The sequence below is a fragment of the Drosophila persimilis genome, unplaced genomic scaffold, assembly GCF_003286085.1.
Source record: "Drosophila persimilis strain 14011-0111.01,24,50 unplaced genomic scaffold, DperRS2 tig00001237-arrow-arrow-pilon, whole genome shotgun sequence".
In the NCBI taxonomy this organism is placed as follows: domain Eukaryota; kingdom Metazoa; phylum Arthropoda; class Insecta; order Diptera; family Drosophilidae; genus Drosophila; species Drosophila persimilis.
The window spans coordinates 307,385-326,137 of NW_020825442.1; the positions used below are offsets into that span (position 1 = coordinate 307,385).

The 18,753-nt window shown below is 46.6% G+C and overlaps 4 protein-coding genes across 5 annotated transcripts; 2 read left to right on the plus strand and 2 right to left on the minus strand.

Annotated features, from left to right (window-relative positions):
* The first annotated feature begins 158 nt into the window (after window positions 1–158).
* Window positions 159–15,696, plus strand: LOC6596926 (nuclear RNA export factor 1). 2 transcript variants are annotated; one of them, XM_026994101.1, is made up of 11 exons: window positions 290–340; window positions 492–687; window positions 760–920; window positions 997–1,089; window positions 10,888–11,409; window positions 11,471–11,580; window positions 13,234–13,270; window positions 13,358–13,587; window positions 13,648–13,828; window positions 13,902–14,413; window positions 14,472–15,696. In XM_026994101.1, the coding sequence occupies exons 2-11, from the start codon at window positions 570–572 to the stop codon at window positions 14,569–14,571; spliced, it is 2,064 nt and encodes a 687-aa protein (XP_026849902.1). In that variant the 5' UTR covers window positions 290–340; window positions 492–569; the 3' UTR covers window positions 14,572–15,696. The 2 variants fall into 2 exon arrangements, with proteins under 2 accessions (XP_002021856.2, XP_026849902.1); XM_002021820.2 differs by having other exon boundaries at window positions 159–687; window positions 13,651–13,828; window positions 14,472–14,571.
* LOC113566903 (putative sodium-dependent multivitamin transporter) lies at window positions 2,036–4,039 on the plus strand. The gene has a single exon (XM_026994102.1). It carries the CDS (start codon window positions 2,211–2,213, stop codon window positions 4,023–4,025), a length of 1,815 nt encoding a protein of 604 aa, XP_026849903.1. The 5' UTR covers window positions 2,036–2,210; the 3' UTR covers window positions 4,026–4,039.
* On the minus strand, window positions 4,018–4,718 carry LOC113566904. The gene has a single exon (XM_026994103.1). The coding sequence runs from the start codon at window positions 4,508–4,510 to the stop codon at window positions 4,124–4,126; it is 387 nt and encodes a 128-aa protein (XP_026849904.1). The 5' UTR covers window positions 4,511–4,718; the 3' UTR covers window positions 4,018–4,123.
* LOC6596927 lies at window positions 7,451–8,341 on the minus strand. The gene is made up of 2 exons (XM_002021821.2): window positions 8,089–8,341; window positions 7,451–8,010 (listed from the first exon to the last, which is right to left on the minus strand). The coding sequence occupies exons 1-2, from the start codon at window positions 8,155–8,157 to the stop codon at window positions 7,876–7,878; spliced, it is 204 nt and encodes a 67-aa protein (XP_002021857.1). The 5' UTR covers window positions 8,158–8,341; the 3' UTR covers window positions 7,451–7,875.
* Window positions 15,697–18,753: the final 3,057 nt, after the last annotated feature.

Consider the following 18,753-nt stretch of genomic DNA (forward strand, 5'->3'; position numbering starts at 1 on the left):
TGGATACCTACCTACCTATATTTTGCAGTATGTGCAAATGAAATGTATCGATACATCCTTAAAAAATTTCATGAAATTGCGTTGTTTAATTTTTTTTTTGTGTCTATGGCATAGACTTTATGCTAGGAAAAACATTTTCATTATCCAAAATATCGTACTAAGTGCCATTACGGCATCGAAAGTGGATAAAACATATACTATACGGAATTATAAACGCGTTTAAGGCACAGCTAAGAGAGCGCGTATTGTTTAGTCTGGCATTTGGCACACAAAAAGGAAAGAAAAAGACACCAGAACAATTCCACACTATGCAACAACAACAACAACAACAACAACACAGATAGATTGCGAGGCAGCAGCGGTCCAAAACAACGTGTACGGGTGCTCAAAAAAAAAAAATTTTTTAGTCTGGCATTTGGCACACAAAAAGGAAAGAAAAAGACACCAGAACAATTCCACACTAAGCAACAACAACAACAACAACAACACAGATAGATTGCGAGGCAGCAGCGGTCCAAAACAACGTGTACGGGTGCTCAAAAAAAAAAAATTTTCTGTGGAAAACAACAATGCCTAAGCGCGGTGGTGGTGGCGGCGGCGGCGGAGGCAGCCAGCGTTACAATAATAACAATGTTGGCAATGGCGGCGGTGGCGGCTCGCGTTACTCTGCCCTGAAAGATTTTGATGGTGAGTGGAAATCGCAAAGCAAAATATTATATACCAGTGGAAATACACACATATACAAATTGTGCAATTTAGCCGATGGCGATGATATGCAACGTCGCAAGGATCGCAACAAGAGGCGTGTCAGTTTCAAGCCTCCACAATTCCCACACAAAAAGGATATAAAATTGCGCATGGAAGACTTGCGTCGTTGGGATGAGGACGATGACATGAATGAAATGACAACAGCAGCCAAAGTAAGATCAACCTTCCACCACGACTCGCATTGGATCTGTATTTATTCATTGACTCTCTCTTTCTCTCTCCGTGTAGGATCGTAATGCTCTGCGCCGTCGAGGATCACCGATTCCACGGGGCAAATTTGGCAAACTGATGCCCAACACCTTTGGATGGTATCAAGTGACGGTAAGTCCTAGGCCAGCCAGCCAGACAAGCCATTAGCCATTAAGTGGTTATCCATATAGCGAGAACGACAACCATATAGATATCTGTGTACTATAAACTATGTATCGTATGTGGACGACTTGGAACTAGCAATTTTCCAGCATACAGATTTATGTGCTAAAACGTAATCAAAACTATTGCGGATCTCTCATAACATGCTTATCGCATGCACACGCATGTGACGGTGTCCGATGTCTGCTCGAGAATAGATTCTTGGAATTCGCAACATCCATGCGACGCTTGTGGACTGGACTGGTGGCGCATGTGTCCATGTTTATCCATCCATTTATCAGCGGTGTTCGTTTTCGATTTAGCCCTGGCGTCTGGGCATCTCGCGACTCTCCGTTCCCCGGTTTGTGGTCGTTTGCGTTTATTAATTAATTTCAATCGTAAAACCCGTAAACAACAAAATCTCAATAGCAGACACGTTGTGCGGGGTGAGGGGAGGGGCGGAGCCACAACAATTACAATTGCAAGCAAGCAAATAAATATTTATGGCTGGACGGGCCGGGTCGGGGCACAGTGCCTGCCGCCAGTAGAGGGTCCCCAGCATTGGGAGCCGTCGTGGCATTAGCAGATTCTTCCGAAATATATAGAACCATACCGGAGCCTGTCTGTGGTGCTGTAGGTATTCCCTCTGTGGGGCTCTGGTGGGCCAGTAACCTTCGGCTACACTGTGTGCGTGCTATTCCTCCCACCACCTTGCACCACACGTTGCTATCTCTCTCGGCGGTGTCATAAAAACACGAGAAACAACAAAAAAAACCCAGGTAGAAAGCAGTTTGGCACAAACCCTATGCTGACGGTGCTCCTTTAGGCCCGCTAAGCAGCAGTAGAACAGAACGGAACAGAACAGAGCTCTGGCCAGTGGGCACTGACTTCATTTCATCGACAGCCGGCAAACGCTAAAGACTGTGAAACTGTGCGCGCGCGCTGCCTGGAATCTCAAGAGGCACGATTAGAGGCCGGCGTGGCAGACCCCAGACATACAGCCATCCACTTATCACACCCGGGAGTGATTAGATGTGCGATTAGATACGAAGCCCCCAAACCCCAATCGCAAGAGAGAGAGAGAGGAAGAAATGGAAGCCACTTTGGGAGCCTGGGACTATGCCATCCTGGCGGTGGTGCTCATCATCTCCGTGCTGATTGGCCTCTACTACCGATTCGCGGGCAAGAGGCAGAGCACCACCACGGAGTACCTGCTGGCTGGTCGCTCGATGGGCGTCACCCCGGTGGCGTTTAGTCTGATGGCCAGCTTCATGTCGGCCATCACCATTCTGGGCGTATCGATGGAGAACTATCAGTTCGGGACAATGTTCGTGATCATCAATCTGTCGTACGTGGTATCCACGCCCATTGCCGCCTACCTCATCCTGCCGGTCTTCTATCGCTTGAAGACGGCCAGTGTGTACGAGTATCTGGAGCTGAGATTCGGCTATGCCACCCGATTGGCCGCCTCCGTAAGCTTTTCACTACAGATGATCCTCTACATGGGCATTGTGGTGTACGCCCCGGCCCTGGCCCTGGAGGCCGTCACGGGCGTCAATCAGATCTTCTCCATTGTGATTGTGGGCGTCGTCTGCACCTTCTATGCCACGATTGGCGGCATGAAGGCCGTGCTCGTGACCGACATCTATCAGTCGGTGCTGATGTTTGTCGCCGTCTTCAGTGTGATCATCTGTGCCTGGGTAAAGGCGGGCAGCCTCGGGGAGATCTGGCGCACAGCGCAGGAGAACGGACGCATCGATTTTACCAACTTTAGTGTGGATCCAACGGAGCGGCATACGTGGTTCACCCAGATCCTAGGCGGCTGTGCCACCTACCTGGCCATCTATGGCGTCAATCAGGCCCAGGTGCAGCGCCTGCTGGCCGTTCGCAATCTGAGCTCTGCCCGGGCGGCGCTCTGGTGGTGCCTGCCCATCCTGTGCCTGCTCAGCCTGAGCACCTGCTTCTCCGGGCTGTGCATCTACTGGTACTACCGCGACTGCGATCCTGTGCTGGAGGGACGCGTCAATTCGCGCGACCAGGTGATGCCGCTGTTCGTGGTGGACACCATGGGCGAGTACACCGGCCTGGCCGGGCTCTTTGTGTCGGGGATCTTCTGTGCGAGCCTCTCCACCATTAGCTCGATCATCAGCTCCCTGGCGGCCGTCACCCTGGAGGACTACCTCAAGCCGCTGTACAAGTGCTGCTCCAGTCGTGGCGGCACCCTGACGGACCGCCAGACCTTGTGGTACTCGAAACTTCTGTCCGTCTTCTATGGCTTGCTGTGCATCGGGCTGGCCTTCATGGCCGGCTCCATTGGGGGACTGCTGCAGGCGGCCCTCTCCATATTCGGGATCGTCGGGGGACCGCTGCTGGGCCTCTTCACCCTGGGCATGTATGTGACGTCGGCCAATCAGAAGGGGGCCATCGGTGGGTTGCTCATTTCGTTGGTTCTGTGCTTCTGGATCGGATTCGGGCAGCCGAGGCCGCCGCTGGTCAGCCTGCCCATGTCCACGGAGGGATGTCCGATTGATAGAACCTACGCAAGGGACGCATTCTTCTCAAAGGTGGAGGAGCAGCAGCAGGACGAGCACTACTTTTACTTGTACAGGATCAGCTACATGTGGTACGCCGCCCTGGGCTTTCTGGTGGCCTTCTTCGGGGGCTGGCTGCTCTCCTGGCTGTGTGCGCTGCTTAGGTGGGACGACAACCGTCGCATCTACCAGGACGCAGAGTGCACAATGATCAAGCACGATCTGTTTGTGCCGCCATTGGCCAAGCGGCTGCAGCGGCGTCAGATGCCACGGCTGGTCGTGACCGGCACCAGCTCGGAGATCGGGGGCATCGCAGTGGTGGCACCGCCGCGACTCGACCAGATCGAGTGGGAGAGGCAGAAGGATGTGGCGTAGCGCAGCAGTTTCTTTCTTTATTTCATAATAAACTTTTGGCAACACGGAATTTCACAATAATAAAAAATGAGCAAACAAAACACAAAAGAGCGACGGCTTCACCCGACGATTTCGGGGGCAGGACTCGCCTCGTAATAGTTCCGTCCCGACGAGAGGTGCCACAGGGCCAGGAGGCGGGTGAGCTCCTTGTAGCTGAGTGTGTGCAGATCCTGGCGCTCGGCCGTGTAGACTCCCGCTGCCTTCAGCTCCTGCACAATGGTGTTGAACAGCTCCGGTCGATCCTCGCCCTCGGCTGTTGCCTCGCCCCTTGCCGCGATGCGTGAAATGTGCGATGGCTGTGCGGCGGCTGCTGCTGGCTCCATGGCATCCAAGGCAGCCACCAGCTCCAAGTCGTTGGTCATTGGCAGGGCATTTGAAGTGCCTGCCGCTAGCAGGAGTCCCGCCAGCACCAGTCCCAGTCCCAGCAGTCCCGGAATCTGTTTCATTGTGTCCGTCCGATTGCACGAAGCTTTGCCTTTGCACTGAGTGACCGCGGCAATTGAATCGCAACGAATACGCCTCCTAACCGAACCGAACCGCAGTTTCTGTTTCAGTTTCTGTTTCTGCTGACACGCTGCTGCCTCTTGCCGTCGATCGCGGCCTGGTGTCTGGTGAACCGGTCCCTCGGTCCCTCGGTCCCTCGGGGTGCGCTCCAATTTCTGTGTTCTATAGCGGCCTGCCCTTCCTCCTCGCTCCGCGCTTCTGATTCACATTTCTGTTGATTGAAAAGTCACTGTAGGGTCGTTCAATTATTTTATCTATGTACATATGCAATGTGTGTATCTGTCTCTTTTAGTATATTGTAGGTCGGGTCTGCTCAGTCGTCTGCCGTCCAGTTGCCAGTACACAAATTCCTTTAATTGATTTGTACTTTCGTTTTATTTTGATTTTGGTTTTGGTTTTGGTTTTGCCTTTTTGTTTGGTTCTTCGGTCTTCGTGCGCTTCGTTTTAGGCCCTGCCTGCCGTGCCATACAAGCGATACAAGCAATCCAAGCGATCCATGAGATACGATCCAATTTACGATTATATCTGCGCAGTTGTGCTCTCTCCCTTGCGATGGTGTTTGTTCTCTCTTGTGGCACAATCTTATCTACTTCGATATCTATATATATGGGGTATATGGGTATATATTCTGTTCTGCAACAGGGCTCTGAATGTCCACGACTCCTGAGACCCTACAGTTTCTCCGACTATCTTCTGAGGCAGCAGCGGTTGGCAAAATACATGTCGTGTATAAATAATGCCACATTATAATAGATTTTTTGTGCTCCGAATCAGCTGATTGTTTCCTGGCAGAACTGTTCTAGAGCTTCATTGGGATATATGTATTCCGGATATGGATCAAGGAAAAGTCTATATATGTTTTTTTTTATTCTGTGACTAAAACTGGTATACCCTCTGGAGGGACAAGGGGTATGAAAATAATGCAGAAAGATAGATCACTTTCGTGTTGCCGGCTTTGGGGCGGTGTCAAAAAATATTAATGAAACAAACAAAAAACTGCACTAATCAGGCAGGCTCAGTTTTTCATTTAATTTTGCGGATTACGTTTTCCGCCAAAACGTTTCGTTTTCGTTTTAAGGTTTCCCATTTTTCACATATTTTTGCTGTTTGCACCAAAACGAAAATTGTTGTTTCCCGGGCCAATTTTTTCCGAGCCAAATTTGAGGTTGGGTTAAAATTAAATTATTTATAAAGAAAGCAAAAGTTAAATTACCCTGATATAGGTGTCAAGTTTATGTTAATGCATCAATAAGTCATCTATTTTTTTCATTTTGCAATTAAGGTTTGTTTGGTTTACTTTTCATTTCGCCAACGAAAATGTTTTCGTTTTGAAAAGAAATAAATCTTGCGGAATGTGAAAACGGGAGCCCCAATTTATGTGTATTCAAAAGTAAATCGGAAAACTTTTGTGAATGTGAAAAACGGAGCCCGTCTGAATATTTCGATCTTGCGCGTGACTTACAGCACAATTATGGTCGTTTTCTACTACCCTTTACCGGTATTGAGAGCAGTGGAAAACGACCATAACCGTCGCTAGTTTGCTATCGTTAGCGAAACAAATGCAATAATCCATCATGGGCATTTTCATTGGCACTAAGTTGCGTTATGGCGTCTTGCGTTATGAAGACTGTTGATTTGTGTGGTTGATAAAAAGAACTACATTTTAAAAAACTATACTTAATAATTTATTCTTTATTTTAGTTTTGCGAGCTCGTAATTTCAAGATCATAATTCTCAGTAATGGCCGTATGGCTACAGGTGTACACTAAAATCTCTTGTTATGATACGATAGATACGATTGGTTAAAATAATTTGTTTTAAGGATTCCATGTATATTTTGACCCTTTCCCTCGCATTTTTCATCGGCAAGAACAGCTTTTTTTCGTTATTGCTAGTGGTGATAGATGGCAATTGGCGGAAAAGTCCAGAAATATAAAAGAAAATCGATTAAATGCACCTGAAACGCAAGAATAGCTCAATCGACGTCGCGATTGGACAGTGGTCTGTTATGCTTTGGTCTTTTCGAAATGAACGTAATAACGCAAGAACGCAGCTCTAGTGTAAACAGGGTATTATCAGCCAGCAGTCTGGCAACGCTGCCTAAGTGGTATTAAATGCAAATTGTAATTGCTGACTGATTCAATTTGCATTTCCCTAATTGATGCACATCTCCGAATGGGAATGCCAATGCGAATGGGAATGCGAATGCATGCATGCATAAATAGACACATGTATTTGTACCCGTAATCATCTGAATGGATTGAGATGGCTTAAACATTAGGGAAATATGGTTTTGTTTTTTTTTTTCAAGTTCGGGAATGACTGATCGCTGACGTCTAACACGTGCCGATGGCTCATGGCTCGGCTCTTAGTCACATTTTGGCCTAAACCATAAACGAAAACAACAAACTCAAATCCATTGATAACCAGAACACTGACTCATGGACAGTAGGGGGGAGAGAGGGAGGAACCCACCACCCAGCACCACCCAGCACCCACCCACCGCGTCTCTTTTCGTCTCTCTCTCTCTCTCTCTCTCTCTGTTTTTGTGCTTTTCCGCTGGCTCTGCTTCTTGTGCCCGTCTGTCGTCTGTTGTCTGCCGTGCCGTTCTTTTGTGCATCGCCTGATGTCATCGGCCAGCAATGCGTTGGATCGTTGGATCCGCTGAAATCGTTCTCCTTATCTCGTTCTCCAATTGAATTGGCATGGCCCCTGCTGCTTGTCCCCTGATCTTTCTCTCTCTCTCTGTCTCTCCGTCTCCCTGTCCTTTGTTTGCGCTTGTGTTTGTTTGCTTTACCGTTAATTTTGCCGCCTTTGCTTAGAAGTTCGCTGTGGGATTGGTGTTTGGTTTTGGTTTTGGTTTTGGGCGGATATTGCAAACATTTTGGCGATTCAACAATTTATTTTTTGTATAAAATTGCAATTCTGGTATAACAATTAACGGCTTCACTTAATTCATATATTCACATGGCTGTCTACCCTCTGCTATGTGCATGCATACATTCGGCATAAATATTTACATACGAATAGATACATACATATGTATCTCTCTATAGCCCGCACCCGAACACGCACTCGATCGCATACATTTCGAGGAAAGGCCGCCACTTCTCGACTCATTCTTTCTCTTTCGAGCAAACACACTTGTCCCCACATGGCATTGAAATACCACAAAAATGGTACAAAAAAAAATGGTATAAAAAAAAATAATTATGATGTTATTGTGGATACAATAATTATGGCTCCGCTTTGGGTTGGGTCTATACACATAGTAGTTGCAGATGGATCCGTTATCCATTGGCTAATGCTAATCCTGGTCACCATCGCTGGTGGTGGTCACCGTTTTCTCCTGTGTGCTCGTCGTGGTGGTGCGTGTGAGGGTAAACACTCCGGTTGTACCCACATCATCCATGGGCTGGGCAATGATGGTCGATGTGGTGCTCTGCGGTTGAGAGGGGAAAGGGATGATCTCTGTACATCATCTCGCTCTCTCTCTCTCGCTGGACAGAAAAGTACTTACGCCATTTTTGGTCTCCTCGGGACTCCAGGAGCGCTTATCATCCAAGTCCTTAGAGCAGCAGCCTCCCATTTTTGCTGGATGTGATCTGTCGTCTGCTGGGTTACTGGATGTTGGAGCTTCAGCTGCTGGCTGGCTGGGTGGCTGGGTGGCTGGGTGGGCTGCTGTTTTTTTTTTGTTGCTGCTTCAACTTCGCACGTCTGTCATCGAATGCCGCCGTGCCGTTTTGTGCCGTTCCGTTCCGTTTGCCGGTGTTCGTTCACTTGTTAGGCCCCCACGGGCCCCAACCCATCGACAGCGTCGCTGCCGGCGATGACAGCGACCGAGGCAGAGAGCAGAGGCATAAACAGAGACAGAGACAGGGGCGTCATAGCTCCATATCAATTCTAGAAATATGTCTCAGTGCTCCGCTCGTATTCCGTATTTTGTATTTCGTATTCCGTATTCCGTATTCCGTATTGTGGGGAATACAATGGAGAATTCATATACAACAAAAAAGGTTTACATATAGGTATATTGTACGAGTACTCCCCCAATCCCGATCCCAATCCAAATACAGAATACAGTCATCGTCTTTATTTTTAAAAGGCTTTGTAATATGTCTGTCTGTCTATCTGCCCTTGTGGCCCCTTAACGGTTAAAATTCCGATAGGTCAGGTGCGCCGACAGCGGACAGCCGACAGCCGATAGCCAGGGTTGCCTATGCACATTCCAGGCTGACGACTCACGTTCCCGATTTCAGCAGGGAAAAACCTCTAAAGCTCTGACGCTGATATTCTAGGCAATCCACAGAATACAATTGGAACCTATGGCCTCCAATGGCCGTTCCTACTAAAACCTATAAACAGTTTTTAAGAGGGGGCCTGGGGCCGATGCCTGGATGTCTAAACGGCTGAATGGCGGTGGTGTGTACTCGCAAAGGAGACAAAAATAATCATAACTAATGCCCCGTAATAAATGAATTTATCGCACTAATGCGCAATGAATGAGTGGGCGGGTGGATGGGTGGTTGGGTGGTTGGGTGGGTGTTGTTGCGAGGATTGCAGACTTATCTTTTATATACTATGCAAATGAATATGGTGCATGAGGTGACGTCTCATCTTTGTTTGTTGTTTGACTGTACTCGGAACTCGATCGTAACATATAAATTGAATTACTCTCCACTGATTCAACTGATTCTTGCTTGGCGAGTGTATGTACCTTTGTCATAAAACACCGATTAGATACTACTAATATAATAATAGCCGAGTGACCGATATTCATAGCTGTGACCTTCACAGTCGCAGTCACGTTATCCGTCCGCAACACTCCCACTCCCACTCCCACTTCGAACTCCGAAACTCGAAACAGTGTATACTCGTACTTACGGTCTGCCTCTACTACACCCAGAGAAAAGAGTCCTGACATTTGAAGTATAATAGATTTGTACAAATTGTAGCCCAAGTCGAATCCTACAGTACCATTGAGGGTTAAAGCCACAGCAACAAAGGCTTCAGATTTAATATAACAATATTCGATGTAAAGTGTTTTATGTTCAAATTAAAATAGACTCTTAAATGCAATTACACTACTTAAAAACCGAGTGCTTAATTAAAGTATAGGTGTTTCTTTGTTTTTGCTATGCCATTTTTCGCTGAGTGTACTGTCTCTGCGTGCGTGTGTGTGTGTGTGTGTGTTTGCCATACACTCATCATAATCATAATTAAATCGGAAACCGACAAGGATGGACGGAAAAATAGAGAGAGAGAGGGAGACGCAGAACTATGTGCTGGCGATAACGCCGAAAAAAGTAATTAAACGACTAGTCACGGAGTCGGAAATGCTATGCAAATATCTGCACACACATTTACATATGTACACAGGTACGTAGGATGCTATTGGATCCGAACCATACCCCAAGCCAATTTTCGATAAACGATGAAATCGAACAGTATCCAACCGACTGCGCTCGTTCGTTCCCCTGGACAGCTCGATCCCTGATCAGTGATGGATTTCTTACAATAGTTGTGGTAGACGCACATGATTAGTTATTATAATGCATAGATTCATTCTGATTTTCAGAAAAGGAGTGAAAAGGAGATGTCATCATCATATCATCATCCTTACCATCGCACCGTCGTTAATATAGTCTGCTCAGAACCTACTGATATTGACTTTAGTGGGTATTCTAATCGATATGTCAGCGTTCTATATAAGCCAATAGCAATCGTACTATTTTTACGCTCCATATCGTAAGAGCTCTATCCCTGATCAAGTTATGCTGGATACCTTTCATTGATACATGGCTAATTGTTTTATATCGATAGCCGACAAATCGATAAGAATAAGAAAAGCAAATCGAGAAACAAAGCCAAAATAAACTTAAAAAACATGATACCCGATTCATCATCACTGATAAGTTGTCCTAATAAAATTGCTCTCATATTTATTTGATTGCAAGTAGAAGTATTTAGTAGTCTTACTGATTCTGTTTCGTCAATTGTGGCAGAGCCCAGACCTCGAAGAACGGACTGCTATGTTTAGACGTTCCACATGGTGACTTCATAGTTGGTCTTCTGTGATCTGATCTGTTTAAGGCTATCTTTTAGTTTCCAATGAAGCCCCTCATGACCATCCGGGGGTAGGGTATACCACTGATAAGTAGACCAAAAGTAGGGCACTTTTGTGGGGGATAGTCATGCGGAGAGATGACACAATTCGGGTCGCTATCTCTAGTCTATAACGAATCCACACTGACTCGCTTCCGCGTATCTTTGTACAATGTATTTATCTCCATTGCTATTTGTCTCTCTCTTACCCCAGATACACAATGGACAGATTTACGGGAAGGATGTGCTATTGCGTGCCTTATTGGCAGCCCTTTCTCCGCATCCGTTCAACGCCCAGTACTGGCGTGCCGAGAGAGATAGCGTCTGCTTCTATGTGGACGACTTTGACATGGCCGAGCACATTCAACAGCTGGGAAAACATGCACAGTTGCCTGATGGCTTCCGCCTGTCGCCGCGCGTCCGCAACGGCATTCCGCTGGCGACCGTCGACGATGCCCTCAAGGAGCGTATGAAGCAGGTCATGGCAAAACGCTACAACAGTCAGACCAAGGCCCTGGATATGTCGCGCTTCTACGCCGATCCCGACATAAAGCAGGTTTTCTGTCCCCTGTTTCGGGCCAATGTGATGGGTGCCGCACTCGATATCATGTGCGACAATATACCCGATCTGGAGGCGCTCAATCTGAATGATAACAATCTGGTGTCCATGGAGGCATTCAGACGCGTCGATAAGCGCCTGCCCCACCTCAAGATACTCTACTTGGGCGATAATAAGGTGAGCATCAGTGACAAAACCCGGCACTGCCAAACCTCATCGAGTAATGTCCCTTCTGCAGCTCCCCTCGCTGGCCCACCTCCTGGTGTTCCGTAATCTGCCAATTGTGGAGCTGGTATTGCGGAACAATCCGTGCCGTTCGCGCTACAAGGACTCACAGCAGTTTGTCAGGTATACTATGCTGTGACTTGTTTGGCTTTTTCTAGCGGATGTCGCTGTCGCTCGTGCCATCGTGTGCCCGTCCAGTCGACGTGGGAGACACCTCGTCGAGAGTCATACACACAGGACTAGGACATGCATTTCCATTTCCACTTTTTGAGTTGTCTCCCATTCCACCTAGAATCTACACAAGGCTGTTGCACTCTGCTCTGGAGTATGCTGGAGTCCTGAGACCCTATCCTAGGGCAGATCCATGCCCCCCCTCCGTTTGGTTGAGGATCATTAAGGATCATTCGGGTTTTATTCAGAGCGGTATTTGACACTGGGCAAATGTACTTGTTGCGGCAAGGGTTTTGTTAATCATCGGCTGCTATCTGTCGCAAAGCAAAGACAGACCGTTCAGCAGAACAGGGCTTTTGGGCAACGGACTTAAAAAAAAGGAACAAACAAAAAAAAAAAAAGAAAAATGAAAACCCATATTTATGAACAAGTCCAAGTCTCAAACAAGAAGTACAAGAAGAAATAACAGGTTTGGTGCAGCGGTTCGACACAGAAAAGACTGAACCTGAACCTGAACCTGACCTTCGGACGGACACGGACACGGACACGACAAACGGCAACGCTATTGTGAGGCTCCGCGCACACGTGTGTCCACTGTGCGGGCAACATTCCACATGCAGCACATTTTGGTATGACAATGAAACATCATAACGGCACACACTAGTAGCCAACCACAACAACAATTAAACACCAACCCACATGCGCACACCCCGTCTCGAAAACCCACAGACGCGCGCGGACACCCACACGCAGGCACGCACGTGAAAGCCCACATGTTCGCGAATGTGTGGGTTGCGTTGCACTGTGCTGTGTTGCTGTTGCTGTTGTTGTCGTCTGTGTGGTGGCGGTGGTCGGCTGTGGAGGTGGAGGTGGAGGGACAAGGGACAAGGAGAAATTGGCGTTAACACGTCAATTGCTACGGGGTGGGGGAAGCATAATATTTTGCTAATCCTGGGCGCATGAGTTGCCTGTGGAGTGGCTGTGTGTGTGGGCGCGAGCTGCAACAGCAGACATCGAACCGATCCACCGCTCATCGAACCGACCGTACGAGATCGAACCGCATCGAACCGAACCTCTTCCTCTGTCTGATGTAGCAGGCAGCTTTTTTGCATGCCAGCTACAGGACCAATTTTTTTTTGAGATTTGAATTAAAAAATACAAAAAAAAAAAAACAATAAAAAAGGGGAAAAAATGAAAAAAAAATATACAAAAAAAAAAAAAAAGAATTAAAAAAAGATGCCCAAGGCACAGTGCAATGTTTAAGGGTTCTGTTCCGCTGCTGTTCACATTTTTGGATACCCCTTTGCAAAATATCAAATCGGATGATATAGATGCAAGTGCCTTCGCCCATTCAAAAGTTCCTGCAATAAGTTGAACAATTCATCGGTTTTTAGCCGAATCGTTATCGGTTTGTCGGGACATCCCAATGGAGTTAAAGGTGGGAGGAGGATCTGCCCCAGGTTGGGCCCATCTCCAGTACCTGCTGTGAGCAGTGGGCAACGCCAATAGAGAAAAGCTACATCATTTTGTTATATTTCCACATCATCATCATAATGCTAATTCCGAACCACAAACCTATCGCATATCCAATCAAACTATTTACAGCGAAGTACGACGTAAGTTCCCCAAACTGGTCAAACTGGTAAGTGCGCTTGTCTATTGTGTTGGATAATCCAGAATATCTAGATCTCTCTGTCTACATGATTGCATGATACGCAATAAATAATAGGATGGGGAAACACTGGGGCCGCAGGTTGCCTTCGATTTGGCCGGTTCCGGCACAATGCCAACGACCCAGGCCTCGTTTCTGTGCGACAACGCCGGTGCCGATGTGGTGCGCCAATTCTTGGATCAATACTTTAACATATTCGATATGGAGAGCCGCCAGTCCCTGCTGGATGCCTATCACGAGCATGCTATGCTTTCCATCACAATGCCAAATGCAGGCCACGCGGGCAGGTGAGTCCCACCCACCGAGATTCATCCTTTATCCTACTACTATATACGTTTATTTGACAGCAGATTGAACAACTTCTGGAAGTTTAATCGCAATTTTCGCCGCATTGTTAACCATGATCGCGATGACCATCGCACGAGGCTGCTCAAGAACGGCCGACTGGCCTGTGTGGCCACCCTGAATGAGTGGCCACGTACGCTGCACGAACGGCGCACCTTTACCGTCGATCTAACCATTTACAACGTGAGCATCATGCCATCCATCTACATATCGGTTCCCCCTTCTCTATTGTGCATTTTTGTACACTTCCTTTTAGCCCCAAATGATTGTGTTCACCGTGACGGGGCTGTTCAAGGAGCTGAGCGGCGAAGACGACAGACCATCCACCTCGCAAGCCTACGAGTTGCGCCACTTTATGCGCACGTTTGTGGTGGTGCCACAAAACTCGGGCTTCTGCATACGCAACGAGACGATCTTTATTACGGCCGCCACGAATGAACAGGTGCGCGAGTTTAAGAGATCTCAGCATCAGCCAGCTCCCGGCGGTATCGCACCTGGTGCTGACGGTAGAAACACAGCATCGGGCATGGATGGTGCATCCGGATCTTCGCTACAGAATCGTTTAGGAACTGCAAGCGGTGGCGGCGCGTCCACAGTTGCACTTTTACCAGCAGTTGCCTCATTGTCCCTAAATATTGTGCCCAGTGCCACCGGAGGGCCGCCGCCCGTCTTTACCAGCTCCGAATCAGCGACAGATGATGCCACCAAAATGCAAATGGTCCAGGCCATGAGTTCACAGAGTCAAATGAATCTAGAGTGGAGTCGCAAGTAAGTGCGGAGGAGGAGCCAAGGATTAGTCCATTTCTAATCAATTTCCAATCTCTAGGTGCCTAGAGGAGACGAATTGGGATTATAATCATGCCGGCTTTGTGTTCGGAAAACTCTTTAAGGAGAACAAAATACCGCCAGAGGCCTTTATCAAATAGATATGCCAATCGTTAACCAATAACAGCAACAACGGCTGGCGCAGAAGTAGGATCAACGATCAACCGGTGAATTAGCAGCAATGAAATTACAACACTCGTACCAAGGACATACCCACACAAAAACACCCTTTTGCCATGTAAATCCATCGAGCCCATACACACACTCTGCACACACACACAAACACAGTGCTCCTCCGTCTGCCCGGCCACAGAGCCCATGGGACTGCCAGGCCCTGTAAAATTTTTGTTTTGTATAATAGTATACATATATATAAATGTATATATATATGCTCGTATATATATATTTTTTTTTATAAGTCACAAACATGTTTATGAATAAGTTTAGAAGCCAGGCCACGAGCCCCCTGCCACCGCATTCGCTACCCTTTGATAGGATAATTTATTTTCATTTTAGCCATGTGCTGGACCTGGACCTTCGAGGGATGGATGGTGCATCCTCTCGAGCGTTCAACCAGAGCGCGGGCACTAGTTGTATTTTTTTGTTTTTAGCTCCCAAATAAAATTATATTGTATAAAGATCATAAACCTAAAGGTAAATTCAAAACAACTCTGGCACAGAACATAGCTACACAGAAGGCATACATACTCCCATACCCATGTACCCATACCCATTCCCATACCCATAGCCATACCTCCTTCCTCCAATCAAATCCCCTCCACGTAGCCTTATATTTGTACACAAGCAAAATGCAAAGTGCAAAACAGCAAACCAACGAGAAACAAGCAACAAGAAACAAAACAAACAAAAAATAGATCAACTATTTTCAATCAAAAGAAAAGGCGGTAGAGAGAGAGTATCCCATAAGAGATTTGGAAAAAAGCAATACTTCTAATGACCGATTATGTAAATTTGATAACGATAGCGATACAGAAATCAAATCTTCTTACGTTTTTTCCTGTTTTCCTTAACTAAGTAATAGTGGAAATAACAAATTGCTCGTGTACCCTGACACGAGCCTAGCCATAAGTCGCAATTGAATTACACTTGCAGTATATACAAACTATATACAAAATGCACGGATAATTATAGCATAGGAAACTAAATAAATGTACGAGAGTCGGAATGTGAGAAGGAGGAGGCTCTCTTGGTCTTGCTCGAATAAATTGTTTAATGTTTATTTCCCATGCAATTTGGATGGGGGGTTCTCCACAACAAAGTACCTACAGTGGAACACATATGCGATATTTGAACGCCCCTAGCGACTGGTTTTGGTTTTTTGTATGCGATACTAAGATCGCATTCGTTTAGTTAACGATGGTTGTTCAAAAGTACTAGTTCCTGTCGAAATTGGAGAGCAGATGTTTAAGGTCTGACTGGGGTTCGGTTAGGACTTGCTTTATTAAGAAAAAAGTATATCTTCATATATAGTTAACAGTGGATGGTACACAGGCTTGTTATGTGATGTATAATAAGATAAGGATGTTATCGATAATTCCTGGGATGTTTTAGCATCCATACAATACCATTTTTTGAATAAGATACACACCACTCCACTCGTTACTTTGCTCAGTATGCTCTCTATTTACTATCAATGGTTGGTTTTAGTATCCTTAGTATTATAAATTATCAGCATAACATGCGTTTGTTCTCTGTACTGTGCATTGTTTGTCTTATCATCGTAAGTACGGTAAAAATTGCTGCATTCAGCTGAACCTCTGCCCCAACCCGAACCAACCATTGCAGATGACCCATTTTGTTACACCTGAAGCCAGGCCGATTCCTCGATCTACACGGGCCACTGGGCAAGAGCAACCGCAGCTCCCACTCGATGTGGGAACAGAGGACGAGCCGAAGCTTGACTTCCAAAACACTATGGATGCAAGAGGCAGGAGAATGCACCGTTTTCGGCCTCAGGTACCACCGCATACGCCACGCCGCAAACTCTCTGAGGAGGACGGCGGTGTCAGCAGTGAAGAACCAAAGCTAAGAAACGAAGACCTCCGTGGAGCAATTCAGATCAACTGCCACCGACCGAACATGATAAGGTTCAAACTCATTGAAGAGCTGTATTGCGAGGCTCTCAGTCTCGCAGAGAAGAACCCTGGCGGTACAGTCCATTACAGAATTCATAGGATGCCGACGTAGAGCCATGAAAGTACATAGTATGTGAACACATAGATTTGATTTATTATTTATGTAATTTTCACGAATTAAATATAATCGTAAGTCAAAATTATTCTTGGCGTGTAGGAGTGGTGAAGTGCATGGAGCTTCCAAGGCAAAGAGTATAGGGGGATATTCGAACCGTTTGTAACCCCATGAAGTATATACATATATTCTTCGCCAGCATCAAGAGCAGAGTCGATATAGCCATGAATAGCAGTGGCTACGCTCAACCTACGCTACGCGCGCTTACTCATTCGCTCTTTCCCACAAACTCTTCCTCGTGCAGTGTGCGCTCTCTGGTGGAGGGGAGGATATAATGACTAATAAGGACTATTCACGCCCTCTCTCGGCTCGGCTCGGCTCGGCTTTCAGAGAGACAAGCGCTAGAAAGAAATAGCAAATGCTTTACCTCAAATGGGAGAAGATGTGGTGACAACATCACCTTGTTACTAATTCAGCCGTCAATAGACGAGTCGTTTAAGAGGTAGAACTTTCTGGCTGACGACTTCAAAATGCGATGGTCATTCAAGTATTTCTATCTTAATTCCAGTTCAGACAGAAATTATTTAAGAACACAAGAATCGGTTAATAAAGACGACTAATTAACGGCACAGGCCGAAGGAGATCTTCAGAGAGAAGTTCACCTCCAGAATACTGCCGAGGTCTTGCTGTTCCCCTCGTTGCTTATCAGCTCCGTTGCTGGCTCGAAGAGGTCTCCCCGATCCTCGCAGAAGTTTTCTTGGACAGTGGGAATCTTGGGCATTCGGGGAAAGACACACATAAAACATCTATCTGCAGGACGGTCGCATTGATTTTAAGGTGTGTATACTCTTACGTTTATTTATTACCTAGATAATTTGTTATTTGTGTGTCATGTTTCGGTGGGTTGATGTCTTGGCTAAAATTAGAGAGGACCAACAAATTTATCTCAGCTGCAGGAATGCTCCCTAACAATTAATTCTACATTTTACATTTTACATTACACGCTCTGTCAGAAACGAACAGTGCTTCCAAGTGCAAGAGAAAGCGCGCCATTTTTAAAAAATGTTCAATAAGGAAAGCAATTTATTCCATCCTGCAACCTTAAACCTTTTGCACCCATGCACTTATCACGGCATTGCCTTTCCAACAAAATGTAATCCACTTAAATACCGACTCATGTGCCCCATTCACTGCAAACAATGTGAATGCTTTATGACCTGACCCCTGTTACGTACATTGTGGCCAGAACATGTGGCGGCTGACTAGACATCACTGAGGTCCTGGACATGTGGTGGCTGGTTGGCTCAGCGGGGTGGGAAAGTGTTCCGTTTCCGTTTTGTGGGGCTACTCGTTAAAGTTAAACAGCTTAAGGTGCTACAAATTAAATTAAATGAATACCAAGTAATTTCGCAATGAATGGAACAGGAGCAAAAGGGCGTTGGGGGTATAGGGAGGGCTCATTGTCAGGGTCGCACCAGAATCCCCTCCCACGCACGAACTCACATAACCTCTGAAAAGTGACGACAGCTGCTGTTGCTGCCGCTGCTGCTGTGGACTCTGACGTGTGTTGTCTGAAGGGGTGGGTCCCAGGTCCTTCCTTTCGCGTCTTCCTGTTGAGCCAAGCAGCTGTAAAAGCTCCTTCGTCTTCTAACGTTCGCTCGCTGGCCAACACTTCAAAAAAGCCCTCATCTCTCGCTGTCTCTCTCTCTGTCTCCAGGGGGAAGCTTTGGTGCAACATCAAAGCACCAGGCAGCCGCCACACTGCCATCCGCAACAACCGGATTGTTTTCAGATTAGATAAGGGATACATATGTATATGCCATAAGAACAGTAGTTTTGTTTGAAAAATGTTCAGATGTGCAACGTCCAGCAGGGCACCATGTCATGGGATGCCACTGTGCACTTGTACAGCTTTTGAGAGCGCACCGCTTAAGGGCTGAACTTATGCTCTCTCGTCTTTCGGTCAAAATTGCTCTTTTGCTCTTTCGATGGCAGAAAATGTTGCTTGTAAAACATCTGCATGTTGCTAGAAAACATTAAGAGGGTGTACCGGTACAGCGTAGTAGAGCTTT